The sequence below is a fragment of the Oncorhynchus gorbuscha genome, linkage group LG07 (genome assembly GCF_021184085.1).
Source record: "Oncorhynchus gorbuscha isolate QuinsamMale2020 ecotype Even-year linkage group LG07, OgorEven_v1.0, whole genome shotgun sequence".
NCBI lineage: Eukaryota > Metazoa > Chordata > Actinopteri > Salmoniformes > Salmonidae > Oncorhynchus > Oncorhynchus gorbuscha.
The window spans coordinates 53,413,982-53,439,865 of NC_060179.1; the positions used below are offsets into that span (position 1 = coordinate 53,413,982).

The 25,884-nt window shown below is 41.7% G+C and overlaps 1 protein-coding gene across 2 annotated transcripts; it reads right to left on the minus strand.

Moving 5' to 3' along the window:
• Window positions 1-1,849: 1,849 nt before the first annotated feature.
• LOC124040010 (myoferlin-like) lies at window positions 1,850-25,160 on the minus strand. Of its 2 annotated transcripts, XM_046356706.1 has the most exons (52): window positions 24,830-25,160; window positions 24,367-24,422; window positions 24,063-24,154; window positions 20,135-20,243; window positions 19,321-19,414; window positions 18,844-19,010; window positions 18,618-18,746; window positions 18,414-18,476; window positions 18,254-18,304; window positions 18,091-18,121; window positions 17,583-17,698; window positions 17,289-17,415; window positions 16,940-17,043; window positions 16,774-16,842; window positions 16,647-16,690; window positions 16,029-16,111; window positions 14,979-15,103; window positions 14,742-14,855; window positions 14,388-14,565; window positions 14,167-14,291; window positions 13,870-13,979; window positions 13,523-13,715; window positions 12,685-12,972; window positions 12,408-12,571; window positions 11,962-12,076; window positions 11,780-11,882; window positions 11,503-11,639; window positions 11,257-11,427; window positions 11,029-11,122; window positions 10,859-10,936; window positions 10,579-10,760; window positions 10,314-10,472; window positions 10,120-10,221; window positions 9,871-10,032; window positions 9,574-9,736; window positions 9,386-9,459; window positions 8,501-8,512; window positions 8,317-8,415; window positions 8,078-8,206; window positions 7,733-7,888; window positions 5,897-5,988; window positions 5,644-5,814; window positions 5,335-5,483; window positions 5,076-5,215; window positions 4,900-4,988; window positions 4,725-4,820; window positions 3,483-3,624; window positions 3,276-3,375; window positions 2,956-3,149; window positions 2,690-2,799; window positions 2,434-2,581; window positions 1,850-2,303 (listed from the first exon to the last, which is right to left on the minus strand). In XM_046356706.1, the coding sequence occupies exons 1-52, from the start codon at window positions 24,918-24,920 to the stop codon at window positions 2,265-2,267; spliced, it is 6,129 nt and encodes a 2,042-aa protein (XP_046212662.1). In that variant the 5' UTR covers window positions 24,921-25,160; the 3' UTR covers window positions 1,850-2,264. The 2 variants fall into 2 exon arrangements, with proteins under 2 accessions (XP_046212662.1, XP_046212663.1); XM_046356707.1 differs by lacking the exons at window positions 24,063-24,154; window positions 24,367-24,422 and having other exon boundaries at window positions 19,209-19,414; window positions 24,830-24,848.
• Between the last annotated feature and the right edge of the window lie 724 nt (window positions 25,161-25,884).

Sequence of the window (25,884 nt, forward strand, 5' to 3'; positions counted from 1 at the left end):
CCACTCCGTTGTCAATTGAGCCTACATTTCACTGATCTTAGTAGCAGAAAGCATTTTTTGTCTGCAGTTCTCGGTTTGGATATTTGCTTCAAGTGTATGTGACGCCCTGGGCGGTTGCCCATGTCGCTCGTACCTAAATCCACTACTGATTTGTATTCATCTCTAAATAAATCTCTGCCAAAATGTGTCATCTCTCCTATGTCTTATTCGACTAGTATTTTTTGAAAGTGTACGGATAATTCAGCCATAGTTGTTCTGATATGTGTATTGCTTGCCAACATTTTACTCCCTCTGTTCAATAAACCCACATACATTCATTATTAATTTTGGTTGCCTATCCTGACAAAGTTTGTTCTATAGAAAGTATTTGACTCTGATGTGTGCCACGGAAAGTATTTGACTCTAGGCACCAAATTAAGTAAATTAGAAGAGGGGGAGAATTCTGGCAGGGGGGAGATTTTCCGCACAACAGCTGTTCTCCAGGCACCATCGTGTGACCCTGAAGCCACAGACAGGCCAAAATGATTTAAGGCACTAATAGGTCATTTTTCTCTTAATTTATATTTAATTATAAGTCAGTCACATCCTATATGCGCAATTTATATACTATAATGTTTAAATGCTGAGCACTTTATGCCCCTACCAGCCTATTGTGTCTCAATCGCAAATGCTTCACAATGTATTACTTTGTAGGCTATAGCTTTGAGATAGAAATATAACCTAAATAATTTGTTCTTAGACTCCGTCTGGCTCCTGCCCTATTTATATGGTTTATATGCTGTTTAATATAACATGGAGCCTATTTGAAAATATCACTTACATTCACCTTTTCATGTTTATTCAAATACTTTTCATTCAAATCCGTATGGATTGGTTTCAATACTTTAAAAAACAAGTTGGTAGGTCAAGATAGTCACAAAAATAGATGGGTGTTCGGTTAACTTTAATGAATGGAGCGAATTGTGAGCAGCAGTTTTTTCCCCCCACGTGAGCCTGAAAACAGGAGACGTAGGAAAGGGCATGGAGTGCCAGACCAGTGCTTGTCCATGATCGAGATTTCCAAACGCTCAACTCTGCTCACATGCCATGGTTCCAATGGAGCAGAGCCTGCAAAGGCGTTCATAGATTCTTGGGTTCTACTAGAAAACATTTCGTTTGTAACATGATTAAAGCAATGCGGTAAAACCACATCACAATAAATGTACCTAAAAGTATGTTATTGCAGTGATATTCTGCGCGTTTGACCTTCACGTCTATGTTCATGACTAATCACATATAGGTGCTCACAGTACACTTTGTACTGCCTCGTTTACTTTAAAAATGGAGGTTGAATAATTTATATTATGAGTCTCCACAGGTTCTTATCAAATCATTACTAGTCTAAACTAAATTAAACTGCAAAGGTGATACTGTAAGACAAATAAGACACCCTTTCTTGCAGTTCACCCGAAAATAATAAGGGAACAAATTGCGTCAAGGCACAATCATGTTTGAGACAGATACTGTAGATCGAGAGCACAGCGACCTCTGCCACTGAAAGAGTGTATGGCCAAGGACATGACTTCTGTTGTATGGTTTTGGTGTAGTCGAAGATTATTTTTGCCCCATTCGGCTGTAGTTTCGTTTTAACCCTTTCATTACATTTTACTGATGGAAAACCAAGATCATATTACTAAAAACTTTACAAAACATGCATTTCCTTTTAATTGACATTGGTCCCTCTCTATTTCAAACTTGGCTGGAGTTAAGGTTACACTTAACCTGCAGGCCTGTCCTTAACATTGACATGGGTTTTCACCTGAACTAAGAATATTAATATATATTTTTTTTAAACACACCAAAGACACAATTCCATTTGCATACTGATCATCATTTATTATGACCTTTAAAAACAAACATGTATGTAAACATATATTTTCAAACAATATACAAAAGCAGATTTGAACATTCAGTGTGTACATAATCACAACAATATATGAATTGCAAAGCACAGAACATTGAAAAAAAAGTGAAGTGAAAAAGTGCATAACGTTTAAGGAATTCTGACTAACTTCTGAAAAGAGAACATATGGCAGAAGTTAGTTTGAACAATACCAATTGTGCATTCTGTGGACAAAGTTTTTTTGAAATATTACATACATTTGAAATATTACACATACAGTTTTGAATACATAAAATAGTCATGATATTTTTGGTTGAAAATACATCAGAAAACTTTGGGTCTCTGCTCCTCTGGAGTTCTCATTCGAACGGCTTCACAATTTTCATTGAAACGGCTTCACAATTTTCATTGAAATATAGCCCTAGAATAAAGAAAAATAGCAATTAGGCAAACAATAACATCAAAAACGTAGGCTATCGGTTTGTTATTTCCTTAATGGGAATTTTATTTAACACAATCTGACCCTCTATCCTCCTCCTGCTTGTTCTTACCGGGAAAGAGTATAACAGGATTCCGATGAAGAGCAGCACTAGGATCAGCAGGATCAGTCCAATGAACATACACTTGAATTTGCGACACAAAATAAACTTCATGGTCTTACAGGGGTTCGTGAACCAGAAGAAGGACGTGTCTGGACGGCTGTTGAAAGAGGAAACAGAGTTTAATATGGTATGTACAGTTTGAGGTAAACATTTCTGATATGCCTATGAAAAGGGTGAATCTACACAGACCAGTGGAAGTCCTTACTTAGGGAAGTCAAGCTTTGGGTTCATGTTGGGTTCATCCCTGCCCTTCCCAGCAGGCTTCCCATCCACCTCATTCTCAGCCACAATTTCAAGAGTCATCTCGACCTTCCCCTACACAAGATGTTAATTCAGATTTATTCCACACAATGTTTCATATATGCCTCTGATTCGCAATTTAGTAATCTACTGCAGACCCCCTAAAACCAGGTTGATTTATAGTCTTGGTTTTGCCATTGTTAAAATTGATGACCGCTAAGCTGTACTCACACCAAGGACTTCCTTCCCATCCTGTTCAATGACACAGGGCCACCAGCCTCTGACAGACTGCTGAGCAAACAGCGAGTTGGTCAGGTCTGATTTGTGTGGCTCTGCATCCAACATCACCTCCATCATACCCAGACTGCACTTCTCTGGAGTCTTGGCAGGAGGAGTTAGGTTACAAAGATCCAGCTCTACTGTGCCTATAAAATGAGCAGAACAGCACAGAACTGTGTTAATAGCAGAATTGATCAGCTGAAGCAACATATGAACATTTTTGGTTGAAAGAAAGTATTGTATGGTAATTCATAGTGCTAGAGGTGTCTCACCCAGGTAATCATCTAATGAGAACTTGTCATTATCCCAAATTTGAACAATCAACTTGGGGGGTATCCTGAACTCTGTTTTGTCTAGACTCCAGAAGTGCTCCTGTTAAAGATAAGCAAAAAAAAACAGGCAAAATTGTTGCCAATGAAATGCATCTCAATTTTATCTTACTACACTATTACGTTTAATATTTTTGTCAAGCCTCAAACCTTCTTGGAGACCAGACATAGCTGTTCAGCGGGCAGGTATTCAAAGCCAAAGATGAACCTCCAGTTGAAGTTGCCATCTCCGTCCAGAGACCTGTAGTGGACGTCAGTCTTCTGCTTGTCCTCCTCCATACCTGGCATCCAACTGAAAAGACAAACTGACTGGTTAAATAATTTAGGTTGTAATGTGCCATTGTAGTAGTTAGATCCTAATATATTTTCAACAGATAATTGATCAACACTAAACTCTATCCTCCCGATTCCTGCTTACAAGCAAAAACAGGAAGTACCAGTGACGAGCTCTATACGGAAGTGGTCTGATGAAGCGGATGCTAAACTACAGCACTGTTGTTTCGCTAGCACAGACTGAAATATGTTTTCCGGAATTCATCTGACAACATTGAGAAGTTTACCAGTCACTTGCTTCATTAATAAGTGCAGTGACGATATTGTCACTACACTGACTGTACATATCCCAACCAGAAGCCATGGGTTACAGGCAACAGCCACACTAAGCTAAAGGCTGGAGCTGCCACTTTCAATGGGTGGGACACTAATCCGGACGCTTATAAGAATTCCTGCTACAACCTTCGACGACCATCAAACAGGCAACGCATCAATACAGGACTAAGATCAAATCCTACTACTCCAGCTCTGACGCTGGTCGGCTGTGGTAGGGCTTGCAGAATATCACAGATAACAAAGGGAAATCCAGCCGCAAGCTGCCCAGTGACGCATGCCTACCAGACGAGTTAAATGCCTTCTATGCTTGCTGTTCCGGACGACTGATCTCAGTCTTCGTAGCCAATGTGAGTAAGACCTTCAAACAGCTTAACATTTACAAGGCTGCAGGGCCAGAAGGATTACCAGGATGCATACTCCGAGCATGCACTGACCAGCTGGCAAGTGTCTTCACTGGCATTTTCAACATCTCCCTGACCCAGTCTGTAATACCTACAGATTTCAAGCAGACCACCATAGTAAATAAATGACTACCGCCCTGTAGCACTCATCTGTAGCCATTAAATGCTTTGAATGGCTGGTCATGGCTCACAACACCATCATTCCAGAAACTCTGGACCCACAATTTTCACACTGCCCCAACAGATCCACAGATGTCGCAATCTCTACTGCCCTCTCCCAGGTAGACAAAAGGAAAACCTATGTGAGAATGCTGTTCATTGACTACAGTGCTGCATTTTTGGTAAGCATTTCAATGTTAATCTACATTTGATTGATTGATACCCTTTGACGTAGATATCGTTCATGTGCTCCCCAGTGATGCTGGTTTCATCCAGAATGACATCAGTGGTGTTCCAAACAACAGCTCGAAGGAAATACCTAAATGGAGACATGTCTTAATGAATTCCGTTTATAGACAAGATTACTTTGAAATACCAAATTGAGAAACAATTCTTACTTTTTGGCCTTGCGTGGTGCAATGTCAAAGGGTGGTCCGGGAAGGCCCATGCTTTTGGGGTAAACATCCACCCACATTTGAAGACGGCCCTATACAGTGAGTAAAAATACAGTTAGTCTCAGATACACGGAAGCAGTGGTAGACATATTAAAGAGGAAGACAACATGGACAGTGACCTGAGAGAGTTGGGGCTGGAAGCTGCTGAACAGTGTCCTGGTCTCCACATGCTCCGGCACCAATCCTTGAGTTCTGAGCACATGCAGAGGGAGACGTTCGTTGGCAGGGCCCAAGTGCTGGTGGATCTCGTAGTTAGCCTCTAAATGTAGATGGTAAAAGTGGGTTACCTCAAGTCAAAGGCTCTACTCAGGTCACACAAAACAAGCTAAAATGAACGTTAAGAAAAACGGCATTTTAAAAAAAAGGGTCATGAATTACCAAATTGAGCCAGGGTGTACTGTTCCCCATTGAATGATAGTGTGTTGCCATTGTCTTCTGTCATGGGTGGAGGGACACCTTTGAGGCGGGCCAGGTTCTGAAGGATCTGAGAGGGCTTCAGCTGGTCGCGCCATTGGTTGATTCCAGAGCTGTTTCAGGGAGATCAACACAGCAAATAAGTTCTTAATTGACCTGCCTAGTAAAATAAAATGTAAGTAAAAGACTATCTGTAGCTATACAACAGAAGGCAAGGGGCATTTTGTAGTGAACTCTCACATTACGATTTACAGTAGGAAAAAGTATCCTCACATGCAGTATGTCTGGGGTAGGCCACAGTAGGAGCCGAAGCGCGACAAGAAACGGTTCTCCAGGTCAATCACTGTCTCTCCCACTTTCTCATCGCGACTCAGCAGATCATAGTCATACACAGAGATCTTCAGGTCTTTGTCTTCAGGCAAGAAACATGTCATCTCAAACATTCTGTAAAAAAAAGGTTTAATATAAGTGTAATGTACAATATTAGCCATAAGATTATGAGGGTATATAAATGTGTGATTTTTACCTTCCAAACACAGGGTTGGTGGTATTTGGTAAGTAGTTGTCTCGGTCCTCAATTGACTTTTTCCCCAGGGCAATCTTCATATAAGGATCACACTGTAAAGGAAAGGCAAATTGAGAAAACATGTTGCAAAATTGAAGCGATTCAATGTAGTCTGCGTAAAATTGAAGAGGGCAGCAACACAGCAATGGACAATGCAAGAGCTTTGGATTCCAAGGTTATATCTTCATTTTGGGATAAACAGTTAGTTAGACGTTCACTACTAGTGCCTTCAGAAAGTATTCACACCCCTTTACTTTTTCCACATTTTTGTGTTTCTGCCTGAATCGTCTCTGGCCTACACACACTACCCCATAACATCAAGGTGGTATTATGGTCTTGAGAAATTTTTGCAAATGAATTTAAAAAATGAAAAGCTATGTCTGGTCAGTAAGTGAACACCTTTATGGCAAGGCTAAATAAGTTCAGGAGTAAATATTTGCTTATTTAACAAGTTGCAGGGACTCACTCTGTGCAAGAAGTGTTGAACATGATTTTTGAATGACTACCTCATTTCTGTACCCCTACATACAGATAAATTGTAAGTTCTCAGTCGAGCAGTGAATTTCAAACACAGATTTAACCAAAGATCAGGAAGGTTTTCCAATGCCTCGCAAAGGGCACCTATTGGTAGAGGGGTAAAACTTTTTTTAAAGATACTTAATATCCCTTTGAGCATGGTGAAGTTATGAATTACATTTTGGATGGTGTGTCAATACACCCAGTGACTACAAAGACAGGCATCCTTCCTAACTCAGTTGCCGAAGAGGCAAGAAACCACTCAGGGATTTCATAATGAGGCCAATGGTGACTAAACAGTGGCTGTGATAGGAGCAAACTGAGGATGGATCAAGAACATTGTAGTTACTCCACAATACTAATCAAAACGAGTTAATAGAATGCCTGTAAAAATAAAAAAATGCATTCTGTTTTCAAAAAGTGGCAAAGAAATTAACTTTTTCGAATACAAGCCGTTATGTTTGGACCAAATCCAATACAACACAATGAGTACCACTCTTCATATTGTTAAGCATGGTGGTGGCTGCATCATGTTATGGTATGCTGGTCATCAGCAAAGACTACAGAGTTTTGTTTATTTGAATAGCACTAAGCACATGCAAAATCCTAGAGGAAAACCTGGTTCAGTCTGCTTTCCACCAGGCACATACAACTTTCAGCAGGACAATAACCTAAAACACAAGGCCAAATATACACACACGTTGCTTACCAAGAGAACATTGAATGTTCCCGAGTGGCCTAGTTACAGTTGACTTAAATCTGCTTGAAAATCTAAGGCAGAACTTGAAAATGGCTATCTAGCTATGGTCAACAACCAATTTGACAGAGCTTGAAGAATTGTGGAAATAATTGTTGCACAATCCAGGTGGGCACAACTTAGAGACTTACCTAGAAAAGACTCACAGCTGTAGTGGCTGCCAAAGCTTACTAACATGCATTTACTCAGGGGTATGAATACTTATGCAAATGATATTTCTGCATTTAATTTAATACATTCGCACACATTTCTAAAAACATGTTTTCACTTAGGGGTTAGTGTGTGAAGATGGGTGAGAATTATACTTTTTAAAATCCATTTTGAATTCAGGCTGCAACAACAAAATGTGGAATAAGTCAAAATACCACAATTCATGTTGTAAAGTTACAAATAACATGAGATGAATATTGCTCACGTCATTCAATGTCAAACCAATATGGGTTTAGAACTTTAAAGCCAATCATCTCAGAATCACATTTTTTACAGATGTAATCTTATAACTCCAAGGTCACATCAGGACTCGCCTGGCCGTTGTTATCCTTGGGTTGCAGGTCGATGCCTCTGACCACATAGATCCTGACCAGGCACTCCTGAGGCCCGCTTTCAGGCAGCTCACGGAACTGGCGAGGAGGAAGAGCAACACCCGGGTCGTCTGATAGAGGGTACACCTTAAAAGAGCCCTGAAAAAACAAATCAGCCATCACTGACAGGTAGCAATGCATCAACTCCGCCACTAGAATGCAGCAATAGCCTGATCTATGACTGATACATTCCATCCATTTGTATAACTGAGCCAATGTGGCATGTTATGCATGAGACATGTAAGTGTAGGTATTTTGTGACACAACGGTGAGCAACTGCTGTTCCACCTTGAATTCTCCAACGACAGATGGATCGTCATCCCCATCTTCATTCTTGCCTCTTTTCAGTTTGAAGGTCCTGCAGAAATCAGTGAGTTGTTTGAACTCAGGAATCTCTTCCAGTTCGTTATCATACACCTGAAAACAGAAGATATAAAATTATATTTGAGTCTAGGGGGGGGGGAACTATTCCAATTAATCAGTGCAGCTACTTCAGATGTATTCTGTGTGAGATGTCAAGGCTTCACCTTCAAAGTGTCATATCCTTTCTGAAGGTAAGGACGGCACTTCTCCTGATCTCCAATGGAAGCGTAGAATTTACTCCACCAATCAACTGTCTCCTTCTCCTAATGTGAAAAAGCAAAGTTAATATCAAATTCAAGTCTGTACATCAGTGTGATAGAGCTGTGCGTAGAAGTTTCCATATCTTACCTTCTCTGCAAGCTTTAAGGAGAATGGGATGAAAGGAAAGATAAGTAAACAAGGTGTCAAGTCAATACAGTCATTCGCATGCCAGCTAGTGAATCAGTGTCACATGCATGATCAATCTGGTAGATTCTATAAGATCTGCTGTAGCATGAAGGGGAAAAAGCTTATTTATTTGATTCATTGATCACCAAATGTGATCCAATGGCATGATTGGACATTGTTTGAATGCATGAGCTACGATTGTCTAGAAGGTTGATCATTGATTACAATATAAGTGGTATAATTTGCAGTTCTGTCATTTTAAATAATTGTAAAACAATTTAAATATGATCACCTGATCAGCAATATCCATTGGATTATAGGAATGAGTAGGCAAGATGTGAGAATGCAAAATCAAAAGAATAGTTTCAATAAGGGTTTCTTTTTTGTTGTTGCTCAGTTCTAAATACGGGACACAGATGTCCTGTTTTATTAGATTAAACTCAAACTTTTTTAATTTTTTAAACAGGTTCAAAGTTGATTTAATTTTGTTTACTTCTTTGGATGAATCACATTTTGACTCTGCTCATACTCCTTCCGCAGCAGTCATTTCATCTCTCTCTATATAAACATGGATCACCGTTGAGAACTGAGAAAGGCAACCTCAACCCTGCAGTGTCGTTGTACAGCCTATAGAGTTAAACTATAGATGACCATACATTAAAGATGAGATGTAGGTGGCGGCCATTTTGATGACTGCTGCTGATATACTCTACACAAACTGCAAGTCAAAGCATCAACGTGAAATTTGGACACTTAGAATAAATCTTACAAGCTTAAAAGCTCTGAGTGTAATGTCAAACAAAATATGGTGAATGAGGGATTTCCCCTTCAAATGCCAGAGTATACCTGAGTTTCAAGCAGAGGCCTCCCGTCTTCCATGTCAATTCTGATGTCCCGAGGAGAAGCGGCCATCAGAGCCACTAAAAAAAGTTGAGACAATTTCTTATGTACATCTCATATGTTGGAAAACCATTTCAATCTCAACATAGGGTGGTAGACTGCACGTGTAGTAAGTCTATAATAGAGACAGTTACCTTTGGATGACATGGATGACTTCTGGATGATGTAAGGGTCGCAGCGAAACTCCTCCAGAGTGTCTATGGTACACTGTCCAACCACTGGCTTCCTGCCAAATGGCCTGTGGTCGATCACCTTCAGCACGATGGGAGGGGTGTACATCTCCTCTTTGGGAAGGAGCTGAGGATAAAGACAAACTTTGACATTGATCCCCTGAGTGAGGAATGAGAGGATGCCTACACTGGCAACATTTTACAAAACAAAAATACAAAAAAAAAAACAAATGCCTGAGATCCAAAGCAAGCAGCTCTTACCACTTTGAGGAAGAGGACAGATCCAGGAAAGTTGGGGCTCTTCTTCATGTTCTTGATGACAGCAGACTGAACCACCTCTCCTCCACACTCCACCACCAGGCTAGGGGAGGACACCGTAGCCAACTGGTAGGTCTTCATGTTGCGCAAGCCCCAGGCCAGAATCTGGAACACACAGCATATATAGTGGGAAACTGCAGGTAAACTTCCCATTTCTGTGGTAATGTTATGACTGAAGTATTGTAGTTTTACCTCAATGGCCATGAGTTGCACCACAGGCCGTATCCCCTGAGGCACCATGTACAGATTCTCTGCCCTCTTGGGAGGAACCAGAGGGAGGTCCATCCCAATCCCCTGGAGACAAAGTACACACAATACACATAAGCGTCTTCCTATAAGCCTCCCCACTAACCAATACTGCTCCACATCCTACTCTGGTACTACACCTTATCTGTCAGGATGAGCTCAGCAGCCACAAGCACCTCCCCAGCCCGCCTGCCCTTGTGTGTGATGGGAGACCACAGCAGTTGAGGGGTCTGGTCCATGCCTGGGTTCAGTTTCACCAGGGGGACACACATGCTCCGACCCAGCAGCTCATGTTTCCCCTGGGGCAGAGTGTAACATGTTAACCAACTACAGCCAGGATGAAAATCAGTCAATTAAGGGACTGTTGATAACCTGAGTAACTGACGGGACTTTGATCACACTCACCACTTGGTCATTGTCATAGAACTCCAGCACCACATCTGGGGGATAGTGGGCGATGTTCTGGGGGTCCCCGTAGATCTCCATGTTATGGAAGATCAGAGTCTGGTCCCACGTGGGGTTCAGAGTAGCCTTCATGGTCTCGGTGGTTTGACTCATGTGCAGGAAAGACACATGGGCATATGGATCTAGGAGGAGATCGAACACATTGTGTGTTATTTTCATAATATCTCACGTGTCAACTGCCACCAAATCAAGAGGATTTTTGACAGGGAGATGTGCAGACCCGAGAAGCTGTCTTTGTCCATGGCAACAAGGTTCCTGGCCTGGTAAATGTAGATGCGGAGGTGGTAGACGTGCGACCCTGCAAGAAGAAAAAAAACCAAAAACAGCCACGGTTAAGGCCAGTATCAGACAGAGAAATTCATGCCAACTATGTATAACTAAAGCACTCACTGTCAAATGAACAGGAAACAGTTGGAGTATTGGCACCAAAGGGTTTGGACGCATCAACAGTCTCATCTTTTCTCTTCTCATCTGTATCAACCCCCTGCAAAGACAAATCAAGAATCCCTCAGAATTAATCACTCAACAGGGATGGACAACTGCTGGACAAGTGTCATCATGCCAGGGAGAAGAGAAAACTAACAGAAGCTGCAGGCCATGAGGACCAGAGTTGCTCACCAGTGTCCCCTCCAGTTTGAAAATGGCAGATGCCCCTAGGCGGTCGGCGGGGGCCATCTTCCTCCTCCGGCGTCGGCGTCGGATTGTGTCGGTGGAACGCACCTTCCTGTGGAACTTCCAGCCAATCAGAGAGGAGAACTCCCAGCCCTCCGGGTCTCCTTGGTCTCGCTTCTGAAAAGGCAGGGGAATATATTAGACACTCACAACATTTAATTACAGTTTCCTATTGGCACAGTGCGCACGGACCTCAGCGGTTGTACCAGCAGCGGATCTCTTCCTGGGCCTGACCACTCTCCTCCTTCTGTGGACGTGGTACATCTTCTCTGCTGGCACCCATGACTTGGGCTTTTCATCTGGAGGGATGGTGATTCCATACTCCCAACCTGCATTCAAATACAAACCTTAGAAATTCATACACAATGCTTGAAAATACTACAGGTCATTTCTACAGTAGTAGACATTACAAATTCCAATTTCAAGTCAAGTCCTCCACTGCAAGGTCAAGCAGTGTGTGAAAGCAGACCTTTCTCATCCACAGCCCTGTTGTCATCCACAGCCCACTCAGCCTCCCAGCTCCAGCCTGCAGGACACTCCATTTCCCCTGGGTTCTGAGTCTTCTCCCCATTCTGCAAACACAACGAACAACACCTCAGTTACCTGAACACCGTTGTGCGTTTTTGTCTGCGTTGTTGTGTGTTCCCTAACCACGTCAGCGTAGGGCTCAGCAGCAGGCTTCCACTCTCCGCCAGGGAAGCGAGTCTCGTTCTGGAAGACTTCATCTATGAATTCAGTGTGTCCCGCATCTGCCTCTGTCAACAGACTTGTACAGACACAAAGAGATATTATTACACAGACTTAAAACCTGCTCAAAAAGACCTGGTACAACAATACTCCTCACTAATGGGTGGTTGATGGAATGAGAAATGAAAACAACCAAAGAACTGGCAGCTGGGTCATGTTCATTAGGCACCAAAGGGAAGAAAAGAACAAGAAACAGAGAGGGCCTACCTAGACTTATCCAATATGAAAAATATCTATTTTCTGTTTCAAAACGGCGTGGCCTGTCTGCTGAACATGACTGATTTCATTTGATTGTGATAAAGGAGAGCAGATTACAAATATTCTACCACTGTATAAAACATAAGTCTTACCCCTTCTCTGGGTCGATGAACCATTCTCCCTCCCACTCCCAGCCTCGCGGGGGCATGAAGTACTCCTGTTTCAGCTTCAGTTTGCCAGTCACATCAGAGTACTTGTGGCGTAAACCCAGACCCGTAGTTCCCCACTTTCCCAGCATGTAGGCCTGATTCTCATACTGCCAAGGGGGGGGAGAAACAAACACTTAATATACATTTATACAACACTCTTCCCCCATTTCTATTAAGTTCAACACTCAAAAAAAAGGGAGTCATTTTCATAGAACCATACCAATTCAGCAAACACACTGAACGTCCCCTCAGAGAAAGTGTTGAACTTCTTCTCGTGTGCAGACAGGCCAAGCCACACGTTGACTCTGATCTGGACTGGAACCTTGAGCCCCTTGTTTTTATCCATAGGGTACTGCATGAGGATAGTCCTGGTCCTGCCACAGAACTGTCCACAGGCCTGTTCGCTGTAGGTGGAGTAGAGGAGCTGGTGGGCTGGGATACGGCTGTACGCCACTCTCGTCTCCCCCCTCAGCATCCAGATGATCACGTCAGGCATGCTGTTCTGGGGCTGGAGAGGGACACATGTAAACACACAATGTCAATTACATCCCCAGATAATACAGCCCTACCACTACCTTCAAGGGTAATTTAGAGGGAATGTTACATGGAAACATGCAGTAAAAGTCAAACATTTGGACACCTACTGATTCAAAGTGTTTTTCCCTTTATTTATTTTTTACAAGTTTCTAAATTATAGACAACAAAACTATGAAATAACACATATGGAATCATAGTAACCAAAAAACAGAATCTGTGAAAAGAGTGCACCTACTTTGTAGAATATAAAATATAAACAAATCAAGCTAACACTTTTTTGGTTACTACATGATTCCATAGTTTGTCTTCACTACTATTCTGCAATGTAGAAAATAGTTTAAAAAAAGAAAAACCCTTGAATGAGTAGTTGTCCAAACATTTGGCTGGTACTGTACTTAAAATGTGAAGAGCCTATAGCCCCAATTTTCAGCCATTATAAATATTAAAAAAATTGGTGATTATTGATAGCATTTTACCAAAAGTATATCATGCCCAGACTAACAGCTTGACCTCTGACCTACCTCATCAGCAAGCTGCTTCAGTTTGTCTAGCCAGCCCTCGATGTCCACCAGGGTGTCCTTGATGTCGGCGGGCTCGTCTCTCATACGGTCGGCCCCCTCCATGATAGTCTGCAGGGCGTTGTCCCGCAGCTTCTTGATCTGGATGTCCAGGGCAGTCAGGTTGGATTGGCCCTCCAGGTCTGGAACTTTGAAACTGGTATGATGGGGATTGGGTTAGATACAAATACTGGGTTAATAGTAATCTTCGCCGTGTTTGAGCTAGATCAGCAAGGAGTTATTATTTGAAAACCCAACAGATTATACCAATGTTTACCAGATAAACCCATTAAAAACAAGAAATCATTTACCGGTCAAGATCGTCAATCAGCTGATTCACCAGCCTCAGCCAGATCTCTGCCAGACAGTTGTCAGAAGCTTTAGCCAAGATGGCAGTCTTCATTGCAGTGATGTTAGATTGCTGAAAGGAGCAATAGACTCAAATTTGACATTGCATTCATACATTCTATGAATAATAGAATACCATTTACATTTTAGTCATTTAGCAGACGCTCCTATCCAGAGCGACTTACAGTAGTGTGCATACATTTTCATACTATGAATAAAATCTGCCATGGCAAAAAACAATAATTAACACATTATCTTACCAGGCGTTCAGATATGTACAGAATGATGTTGACTGCATCCAAACGGTGACTGATGTCCTCCCAGAATGATGTGATGACAACCACCGGCTTTGTGTCAGCCCAGGGCAGGTAATAGTAGTGGTTACCTGTTTAAAATAAACTAAATGAGTCCAATTCACATACTCTTGTAGAGGTACCAATTACAAGATGAGTTTCATTTCTAAGGTGGCTTGGTCCTTTACCATCAAAAACAGCACAGCTGTACTGGGTAGTGGAGGACAGTGGTTTACAGGTGGTGTCCAGTTTGTTGCCATAGTTGCCGATGCTGACCTCAAACTGGATTGGTTCGCCAGGCTCCTGGAGCATGCTGGCACTGTGGAACACGGCACACAGACAGTACTTCCTCCTACGCTGGTATTTCTGATCAGAAAATAAAACGTGTATTATTTGACTTACATTTCAAATAACTTTGTTATTCAAAGATTCACATGCATTTAGTTTTTCTTTGACCAGAACCACCAAAACAGGACATACCTATAGGAGAAAAGGGTAAGGTAAAATTGATTAAGAAACAATGGGAGGACAGGTTACAGTACCTGGGCCACCAAGATGTCGTCATTAGGGATCGCATCCACAGTCTTGTCAGGTTTGCCTTCCAGTTTAGTCGAGAGCTCAACCAGGATTCGCCCTCGATAGGCCACCCCTTCACCCTGTCAAAAAAGAAAAAAGTATAGATAATTTCAATGTCAACATTAGTTTATACAGTCCATAATGTAGAAATCGGTCAACATCTCAAGGCTTAGAGATTTATTCAATTCCCTTGCAGGACCTACCTTGCCATAGTTCAGCTCTTCATAAGGGTCAGGAAGCCCAGTGAACTCTCTGGGACTCCCATAAAGGTTGACATAGCAAGGCCCAAAGGCTGGCAGAAAACCCACCTCAGACTCTCCAGTCTTCCCTGTGGAGGAAATAGCTGTGGAGTTAGTTCTGTGTGTCAAGAAGCTGATGTCTGGGATGGAGAACAGTTAACACAGCAGTAGCAAATCTAGGGCATCTGCTCCGTTTTTCCCACCCCTCTTTAGAGTGTTAGGTTACACAAAGAATCTCAGCCTCATACAGCAACTTAGAAATGCAACACATGCAGCAAATGAGCTTTCTCTCCATCTTTGGCAAACAAAAGCAGCACAGGCACCTCTGACAGCACAAACAAAGCATTCAAATGATATTAAAGTTACAAAATTCCATAACTGAATATGAAGGGTTTGACAGGAAGCAACATTGTTTGCTGTAACCTTTTGAGTACCAAGGAAAGACAACTTTGAAATGATATGTGATCACTACACTCAAATATCATGCTATCGTGCTCAAAGGGCTACAGAAATGAATTGACCGAGCACAACTCTTAGCAGTCACAGTCACAAAGTAACTGCAGTGCAGTAATCATTGTCTGGGGTCAAATTCAATCCATTCTAAAATCCTTTGAAATGTCGTGCTGGGCTATAATCTGAGGAATTGACTAATGTGATGTATACAGTACTGCAAACTGCAGTATCCTTGACATGACGTGTTTGTGGTACCGGGCCAAATAAGATTCTTGCACTGGATGGTACTTTAATAATTCATCACATCTATTGAGCCCTCACGTGATTGAGAGAACCCATATCCCGCATGTTCGTCTAGACAAAGGGGGAAAAAAGCACGTTCTGTACATTGGACAATTACAATAGAATAGAGATGAATAGAGTAGACCTGTTCATTTAACAACCAAAGTGAATGGACAATGTTAATTAGACAACTACAACGGCATAGAAATCATATACTTGAGCTATAGATGGTGAAAGAGAAGTAGTGGGGAGTAGTGGAAGACCTCAATCGAACCATACCTTCAATTTCACCACCAGAGGACGCTATCTTGCCCAGATTCAAGTAGGTGGTGCCAATTGAGTCATTCCGAGTCAAGCGATCCCTGCATAAGAAGTGCAATATCACAACATGACATTATCCACCGTCAACTTCACCGTCAACTTCACCGTCATCACATTTAGAGGACACACGGTTAGAAGACACAGTTTTCCTAACCTTTGACTTATCCTGATTTTCCACCATTCCCACTAGCAACAGACTAAGGCTACAGTGGTGTTTCCCTGCCAACAGAATCCCAGCCTGGAACAGGGAGTGGCGGTTGACTGACTCATACTATAGTACGGCCAAGTTCCTCCCAGGCCAAATAACAACTAACTGACTGACCACACTCTGGAGACGCCATTCCACAGCATACAGGCAGGGAGCAGAGAGAGAGCACAAGGGAGGCACTCTAAGAGGGCTGACTATACACTACTTCCTGGCCCCATTTGTGCAGAAACTCAGGACCTTAGAAAGTATGCTTCTGAATACAGTTCTAAAACAGTGAGGTAGGTCAGAACAAAACTGACAAGAGCGCAAATTAAGTGCTTTAAAAATGGATACATTAGTGCTCAGTAGAGAAGATACTGTTGACTTACCAATCAAATATGGTCAGTTTGATTTGTTCACACATGGAAGGGAACTGCAGAAAGATTGTGAAATCATTGTTTTGAATGAATCACAATTTACCAAAGCAGAAATCCAGTGCACAAGTGTTTTTTTTACCTTAACCTGAAGATTCAGCATTTGGTTCCATTCTGGGTTGGCATTCTTCTCAATGACTTGGGTGCACAGCTACAACAAACATTCACATATCAACTTCACAGCACAACCATTTCCATAATAAACAAATCCTCCCCATGATGAGTTGTGTAGAGAGGATTGGGAGTACCTTTTTGCCAGCGAAGCGGGCCTCTACAAAAGGGTCTACTAGATTCTTCTTGTTCCCATCCCCTCCAAACATATCCTTCACTGACTGGGCAAAGGCATCATCCACTATGAAAAAAAAAACATACTGGTTAAGTTTGTTTTGAGAGGAAAGTATATACCACATCAATCCAAATCTCACATAGTTTTGAGAGATACACTTTTCTAAATGAATAGCTAGCACAGATGCACACACCATCTTAAGCGTAGAGAGCAATGACTTAGAAGTCAGTGCTGAAGAACATTAAAGCATAACAAATCAACAACAGCAGCAGGACGTGATCGCTACGACATTAGATATAGGAGTGGTGTACTCTGGGGAATGTCTTCGGCCCGGAACACTTTGAGAGACAGGGTGACCCATCGCAGAGTGACCCCCGCTGGCATCAGCAGGTTACTCTCTATGTCATCCTGGTCATCGCTAACGTCCCTCTTCTCGACCTGCGCAAGTCAAACACACACTTATTTTTTATTTTTTTAATTGCAGCGCCAGCCACGATTAAGCAGTAGCGGTGCGCCGATGTTAAATGCATATATAGGGGAAACACTGAGGAACTGTGGGAGGTAAACCCAAACTAAACATTGTATTACTGAACGCATTACTGTACCGGTGGTTCGTCTCCCATCCCAACTATGAACATGCTGACTTTGAGGTATCCCCTGGCCCCCGAGCTGTAGTCATCAGGGTCATTCAGAAGGAGCCACTTCCTCATCACGGAGTGATCTGAGAGACAGACGGGCACAACATTTACCTCCATAGACGGGTTGTCTGACAACAGCACACAAATGTACTGCAGTCATTTCTCTCAAACTGATGAGTTTTTATGATTCTGAACATTCAGACAGCTAGCAACAATGACAAGCTTATGCCATGTGGAGAATCATAGATGGCTCATCAGCTCGTTGAATCTTGTTATTGATACCATGTCTTGTTGAGAGGTGTTTTGACTGACGTCTATACTAATATGGCTCAAATTTGCTAGCTAGACAACAACTGTAACGATGAATTTAATTTATATATATATATACACACACACACACATTTGAACAATGAGCACTTATGTTTCCAATAAACATCGAGACTGCAAATACAGAGAGTCACCTCCATAAACCTACCTGGTCCATCATAAATAAAGCCAATAGCAACCTGTGGGAAGCAAAAGATGGGAAATACCTCACTGATAAAATACATAAATAGAGTAATGGATTGTAAAGTTGGGACGCCTTGGTGTCCTTAGTCCTTGAATGTTTTAAGAGGTGGCGGGGAAAGGAGGAGTACCTTGAAGTCCCCCATGAGACTGTCAGCTCTCAGAGAGAAGGAGTCGTACACCTACAGAAGGAGAGCACTTAATTCAAGCGAGAATGAAATGCTATACAGCTCATAGTAACTGAATGTTCACCAGTTAGTGCCAAAATGACCAACATTGAGTTCAACTTACCCGAAAGCTGATAGATTGATCGAATAGGTCTAATGGTAACATGTTGACGTTGTAAAAGAACATCTGTAAAGAGAAAGGAATCGGCGTTGTTTAATGAGAAAAGCAAAGCCACATAAACCTTCAGGACAAATGTACTGCAGTCATTTCTCAATTTGATAAGCACACATGGACTTAGTCAAGTTTAATCAATATGGCTGCCTTTACCTCATCAAAGAAGGGATTGTTTCCCCTCCTTATCCTTGTTCTGTGAGTCTGTCCACAAACATTCACCTTAACAACAGGTTTGATGTTATTCCCAGGGAGCCGTCGCCCCTCTATGATCCTGACACGGATCTGAGGGTAAGAGATGAGAATGAGAAAAAGGGAGTGAAAACAAATGTTACGCAGCATGACAGTTGTGTTTAGATAGAACCGCTGTGGGAGAATTCACCTGAAAGTCCTGAGGTTTATTGGCCAGGGGACGGTTCCGTTTCCTGATACTCCTGACCAGTCTTTGGTTAGGGTTCCCAGGCTGACCATTGGAGGAGACTCCCCCTGCACAGCCACTCTGTCCTCCATCAATAAAGTCCTCATCCCTCTCTTCACCACCACCTTCCACTGCAGACACACATCAACCAGTCATCAGATTAAAGTATATTCAACAGCAAAGATTTTTTGCTGAAGTAACAGCTAATACAAGGATCCAAATAAACTCATAGGCCTTTCATAATCCTGCCACTTGACAGGAAAACAAAGCAAAAATACTAATAGCTCCATGATGTTTATTTCTTATTTGGATGATTAAGACAAGCATACCAGACAGCTCTTTTTTGCAATCAAAGTATTCATCCACAGAGCCGACCAAACAGAAGTCCTCCATGATCCCAAAGACAAATGCTACCGTGGCACTACAGACCACATGACGTACCAGAATCACCAGCTGTGGCTCCTTCCTGTGGGTCATTTGACTTTGGAGCGGCATTGGCTGGAGGGTCATAGCGAATCAAAAGGCTTACCGTGGCCTGGGAGGGGAATAATTGGTGGAATCAATCGATCAATCAATCATCCCATTAAAACGTGCTGGTATCAAAATTCAGATTGGAAAATTGCACCAGAATTTTATGCTCATGTGGTTAAGATAATAACCTTTGAATTAAAAATTGTATAATAGGGATTGAAAGGATTGCAGGGAAAACAGGTGTTTCAATTTGAGCTGATTGCATGATTGTTTTCCCCATATCCTTGGTAGCTGGTGAGTATTAACTAGTGAGGGGATTGCATTAATCTGGCCCATCGCTTGGGTAGGCGTAGTTTGCAATGGGTGGAAAGTGATTGCGTTTGTTTTGGAACCGGGGTGCCTCCGGAGCATAAACTGGCTGCCCTGTTCTGGCCGCCGGTGAAGTCTGCTCAAAACAAAAGTGACATAGGTTAAGCACGTAGAGTAATGAGTAGGATTCTCTGTGTTCACACGCAAAAGTGATTGCTTTTGATTTTTTTTTAAACGCTTTATCTGCCTTCCCAATTGAAACTAATGAAAGCATATAATTTCATGAAACAGAGAAGTTGTATGTTTCTGAACGATGAATCATGCTGCCTTGTTGACAATATAACCGAGCGGCGCAGATTGCTGTTCGATTTGAGCAGGGTGCGCCTCCCTCACCAGCTATTCCCGGTCACATGACCGACCATAGACCGGTGTACCCAGGGCCAGTTTAATCGAATCCCCTCAGTGAAAAACATACCCCAATAGCCTGCCCCTTTTCATTGACAAGAGCCACATCTTTAGATGGAGAGGATTTGACTTGACCAGTTGCAAAGTCTTTCAGTGAGATTTTTGCAGAGCCTAGAAACCTACAAAACAAGGGCAAACTTCAGATTTGGCTAGCTGTAAAAACAAATACAGCTTTCATACTATACAAAGGTGAGGGTTGAAATTACTTTTGATAATAAATATCAGGTGCCTGTAAGAAATAAATACTGCAGCAATATCCTTATCAGTAGAGCTCCGCCATCTTCTTCGATGATGGCATTCGACATCCAATATTGATGGTGCATTACCACCACCAGCTGGACAAGGTAGTCAACAAGAAAATAAAAATACATTGCGGCAAAGGGGGGAAAATGACATCATACCAAATAGACACGTCAACAAACAAAACCCATCCCACTTATTCAATCACAGTCCATTCCAAAATACATCCCTACACAGGCTGAGGGGCCTGTGAGGGGCGAAACATTCACAGACAGGAATTTCTCGCAAGGCCTCGGCTGTGAAACAAAGACACAAGAAACGTTCAGCTGCATTCACAATGATTTCAATTTTCTCTTAATTCTTCTCCACTTGCAATGTACAGTTTATGACCATTGCAATAAATTATACAAAGTCCACCTTTTAAACATTGTTGGAATCGGCTAAAGTTTGAATATTGAGCTAATAAATGATAGAGATTTATGATTAGAAAGAGTCTAACTAGCCAGAAGGCTTTGGAATGTGTTTGATGGAAAGGAAGAGAGCGATGTGTTGATATAAGGAAGACAGATGGACATCTGTGGATTAGGTGAAGGAGGGGTTGAAGTCAGAAGGTGAGGGGTGAGGTCAGTTCCCCTTAAGGGAGTAATCAGGGTTAGTATCTGGTTACCTTCTTTCTCTTGGGCATAAACGAAGGATTGGAGAGAGGGAGTGTCTTAAGTAGGATGTATATAAACTATGACGTGAGAACTGTTTTATTGTTTGATTACAGCTGCACAGAACCTTTAGGAATAATTCAGCTTGGTTAAAGCTTCTCTAGTGTGCGTGGGTTATTTACTCTGAAAAATAAGAACCTAACAACATGTAACATTTCACGATCCCTCGCTTGATGAGAACCCTTAACTGGTCGTGGTGCCTCTACTACTATTGTTTTCTTCCCCGCCACTCGTTCCTTCCTCTTCTCACCTCCTCCAGATAGGAGACACGCTGAACACACCTTGCTCTTGCCACCGCGGTCTCCTTCACCCTAACAGGGCACTCCAGGATTCCGGGTGCATGTTCGCCTCCACAATTGCAACATTTCACGTCATCTGGCATACGATACTCTTCCCTTCCGCACACACGTGACACACGACCAAATGTTTTGCATTCATGACACTTAAGGGGCTTGTGCACAAAAGCTCTTGCAGGGTATCTCATGAATCCTAACCGTATAGGAGATGGGAGAGACTCTTCATCAAAGAACAGTAGTATGGATAAAGTCCATTCATTTTCTCCATCCATCAAATACAGGCCAGTCGATGTGCATCAACCACTCCATCGATGTCTTCAGTTATGTCGTCGACCTTCACTTCTTGCGCCACCCCAGAAATAACCCCCTTGACATTCCACGCCTATATCTTTTTGAGGCTTAAAACATGCTTCTTCTTCTCCGCAGATACACACACACAAAAAAATAGAAATAAGACAACTTCCTGTGACACTTTCCTCCAACACGTTCCAGATTTTCCATTGTGATGTTAAACGGATTGCCTAGGTAGCATAGATCCAACACCCTCACGCCAACTAAAAACTAATCTAGGGGTTTCCTAGTTTCCACCACAACTTTCCTTCTCTTGATTTGAGTTCTTCTTCGCCACTGTAACCCACTCATTTTCAATCTCTGTGCTATTATCTTCACCCGACTCACTAGCAGTTTCAAACAAAACCTCAGTTCACGCCATCGTCTCCGACAGTACATTGCTTGCTAGCTTTCGCTGTGGTCTGTGGGAATGAGTTGGCACTTGTGTGCTAAGTGATGACACCATGATCAAATACTATGATAGGACTTGCTGCACCACATCACCTACTGTATGTATGAACAAATTGTCACAACCCTTTCAAGGACTTGAACTTGTACTATCCAATCATGATTGATGTCTTTACAGACAGGATAGTTCGCTGCTCTGGCCCCCCAATGGTGGAACAAACTCCCTCACGACGCCAGGACAGCGGAGTCAATCACCACCTTCCGGAGACACCTGAAACCCCACCTCTTTAAGGAATACCTAGGATAGGATAAGTAATCCTTCTCACCCCCCCCCCCTTTAAGATTTAGATGCACTATTGTAAAGTGACTGTTCCACTGGATATCATAAGGTGAATGCACCAATTTGTAAGTCGCTCTGGATAAGAGCGTCTGCTAAATGACTTAAATGTAAATGTAAAATGTAAACATCCTGGTGGCTATTGTTAATAAGGTCATTGATCTTTTTACACTTTGCAATTTATCCTTACTGGTCACTCTGCTTATGGGGAATAGTACATTTCCTATGCAGTGTTCAGACTGATCTCTTCTACATCTGGAAGGCTGAAACTTGAATTCTCTGGAGATTGATACTCTTCTGGAATGCAGGATAATAAACCTGTGGATGTTTTTTTGGGGGAGGGGTCATTTGAGGAATTCCTGCCCAAATCTAATAAGTCCAGAATCACAAGCTTAACATTTCTCTCCCAAGTTGCTAGGGTTACCAAGTATCATAACAGACCCTGGAAAACTATGTGAGAGAGTAGTCCCTATACTCTCCCACATCGTCAGTGTGTGTGTCAGATTAGGCTAACTCAATGGAAAGCTTTACTCACATCACATGGCCTGCACTGATGCATATAACTGACAAAACTGGAGCATCAGACATCCAATTTCAAATGTGCTGAGCTGCAGAATACTGTAGCTAATCTACATTACATACACAGGATTCACAGACATGATCATTTTACTGAATTAATCTCACTAAAACATTAACATTCTGTAAAGTATGTGTTGTCTTCATAACACACAAAGCTTTCATGATTTTAATTGGCAAACCGCGGAAAATCTTTCTGTGGTTACATCTCCTGATCGTTACCATATGTCTTTTCCTCTGTGAATGGAAAATACTAGACAGACACCACAACATTTTAACTTTGGTCTATACTTAGAGGCCTGGACCCTCCCAACTTTTTCATCCTACATGAATACAATCTTTCCCTATCAGCAAGTGCCATCCAGCTCATCCCAACAGAACAGGGATTCATTCATTGTTGCCTAAGATGGATCACCTCTCCCACTCACTGCAAGGACGTCTGAGCATGGCAAGTAGGGTGTGGGCGCTACATGTTGAGCCAACAATGAGGTCTCCTGAAACAGTGGCTATGCTAACTTACTTTTCCATGAACATTATCCCTAGAATGCATTGTAGTACTCTAAGTAGATATTGGGATTTGAATCGTATGCCATGCTACAAGCCCTGATCTGTTTATGTCATTATGTAGCTCTGGTCGAACCGTTTCAAGACTGCAGTTGACCCTTTCCTTTTGGGGGTTAATTTGTAGGAGGTTGGTCTAATCTACAGTATACCTTCATTAAAATGGAACCGATTAAGAGATCTTGTAGTAGTCGTAGAAGTCCTACCACCTCCTGTAATCACATTGCAGACTAGGCAGCTCTTTGCAACTTCATTTAGAGGACGGCTCTGCTCTGTTTTAATGAGGTGGAGCAAACTGGGTTTCTCTCTCTACTAACCCTCCCCTATTACTGCAGGGGTGTATTCATTACACCTGTTGCAAAACATTTCTTAAATGGAGGCAAATGGAACGGTGAGGGCCCTACCTGAATTTGTCCAATAGAAACTATTGTTTTAGTTGCAAAAAGGAACATTGAGGTGTATGTGTGGGCCACTTACTTATCTTTCCCAATAGTTTCATAGTCTTTCACAATCACATCAATGTAAGATGAGGAATCAAGCGCAGAGCCCTTCAAATCAAACTGAAGGACCTGTAATCAAACATGACATATATTAATTATCAAATCAGGGGCACTGCCAAGGTGTTTGAGATACACACAAATCGAATTATTAAGCCTATTAGAGAGCAGGCAATGACAATATTATACAGAAGCCTACAATAGTACACTATCAGCATTGTAGCTATTTTGAGCATATTTAGTCATACAACTTTCCCAAGGACAAATACTCTGAAAGTACTTACTTCATTCCAAACTGGGTTTACTTCACTGTCAATTGATTTGGTTTTCTTCTTCTCATCTGAAAGTAACATTTGTTTTTTTCCCCCACTTATTTCAGTCACATTTTACAGTTGCTAAGAAAGTATCCCATTCTTAGCAACTTGTACAGAGTAAAAGAATGTCAATTCAGTCAATAGAACTCAGGTAATATTGAATTGATACATTCATCAGTTGAGGTCCAATGAAAAGTTATTGCCTCTACTTCAAAAGGACCACATCCTGACTTAACCAATCAATAGGTTACACCATCATCATTCTTCATCTCACAACCTTTGTTCTTTCTCAATGAATGCAACAAAAGAAAACGTTATGACATTTCTATGTGTAAGGTGATGGGAGTAGTCCAATAAAGCAGACCATCAGATTTGTGGATCAAAATACAGAAATATAATCTCTTGGACATAAAAAGTAAGAGCACTTCCTTACCTTTAAAAATAATAGATGCTACGGGATCCGGTGTACTTCCAAGTTTATTTTTAGGCAGACCTTTAGCAGATTCTACCACAACCCGCAACATTATGATCCTCACTAATATGATTCAGTATTGTTCTGGAATTACTTTTTAAAAACGAATAGCGCGCAGCATCATCACCACCGCCACCCCATCACTAAAGCTAACAGCACCTATTTGAACCCGTGTTAAATTTAGGAAAATATCAAGGGTGGGTCAGAGAGGAATAGTCTAATCGAGAGGTTTCACTCTCGCCAAAATTGAGCCCAATGCGTTTCTAAACTTGTTGCCTGCCTTCCCGCCTTTGAGGCAACGACTCCCATTGTTAGGACGGAGACATGAGCATCTCGTCATTATACCGATCTTTGGGTGGGTGGGGATTTGGGGGGAAGGGCAGTGTGCTGCCATCCTGTGTAAAGTGTTGACAGAGGCAAATATTGGCTCAGTGAAATAAGTAGGAAAATACTGTAAAAAAAAGTGCTAGTACTTAGCATGGAGCTATTAAAACAGGATATATAGGACAAAAATACATCTAGACTGAACAAATCGTATTTTTCCATTCATATTTGTCCTTTAATTTCTGTCCCATGACAAGTTAATTGGTGCTCTATTGTTACTGGACCGGTCAATAAAAGTACTCTGTCTCTATCTAGTGTTTTTTATTTTTATTAACATGTCAACAAACAAAAGAGGAATAGTTACATACAAACATACATACAAACTATTTACATTGCCAGGAATCCCAAACAAACAAATCATATTCATTAATAATACAAGTTTTAATTGCCTTTTTGTTTTTCATTTGAGTTAAAGTAGTGCCATATTGTTTAAATGAATTTATAAAGTGGAAAAAGTTAGGTTTTGAATTAGACCATTTGCATTTGTGAATATGAAATGTACCTAATATTATTAATAGTTTAATTAAATATATTATATCTTTATCAATGTCAGAATGTCTGAAATAAATCATTATATCAAAACCATTAAATTGTACAACCGGTCCTATTTTTTTGTAACACAATTCTGTTTG

What these genes read in the sequence shown, in the direction of transcription:
- LOC124040010 (XM_046356706.1), bottom strand. Translation starts at nt 24,920, where the DNA reads ATGTTGCGGGTTGTGGTAGAATCTGCTAAAGGTCTGCCTAAAAATAAA. An exon ending in GGACAAAGACAGCTTCTCGG is followed by an intron (nt 10,761 to 10,858) that starts GTCTGCACATCT and finishes ATCTCCTCCTAG; the next exon opens with ATCCATATGCCCATGTGTCT. An exon ending in AGCTCATCCTGACAGATAAG is followed by an intron (nt 10,222 to 10,313) that starts GTGTAGTACCAG and finishes CTTTGTCTCCAG; the next exon opens with GGGATTGGGATGGACCTCCC.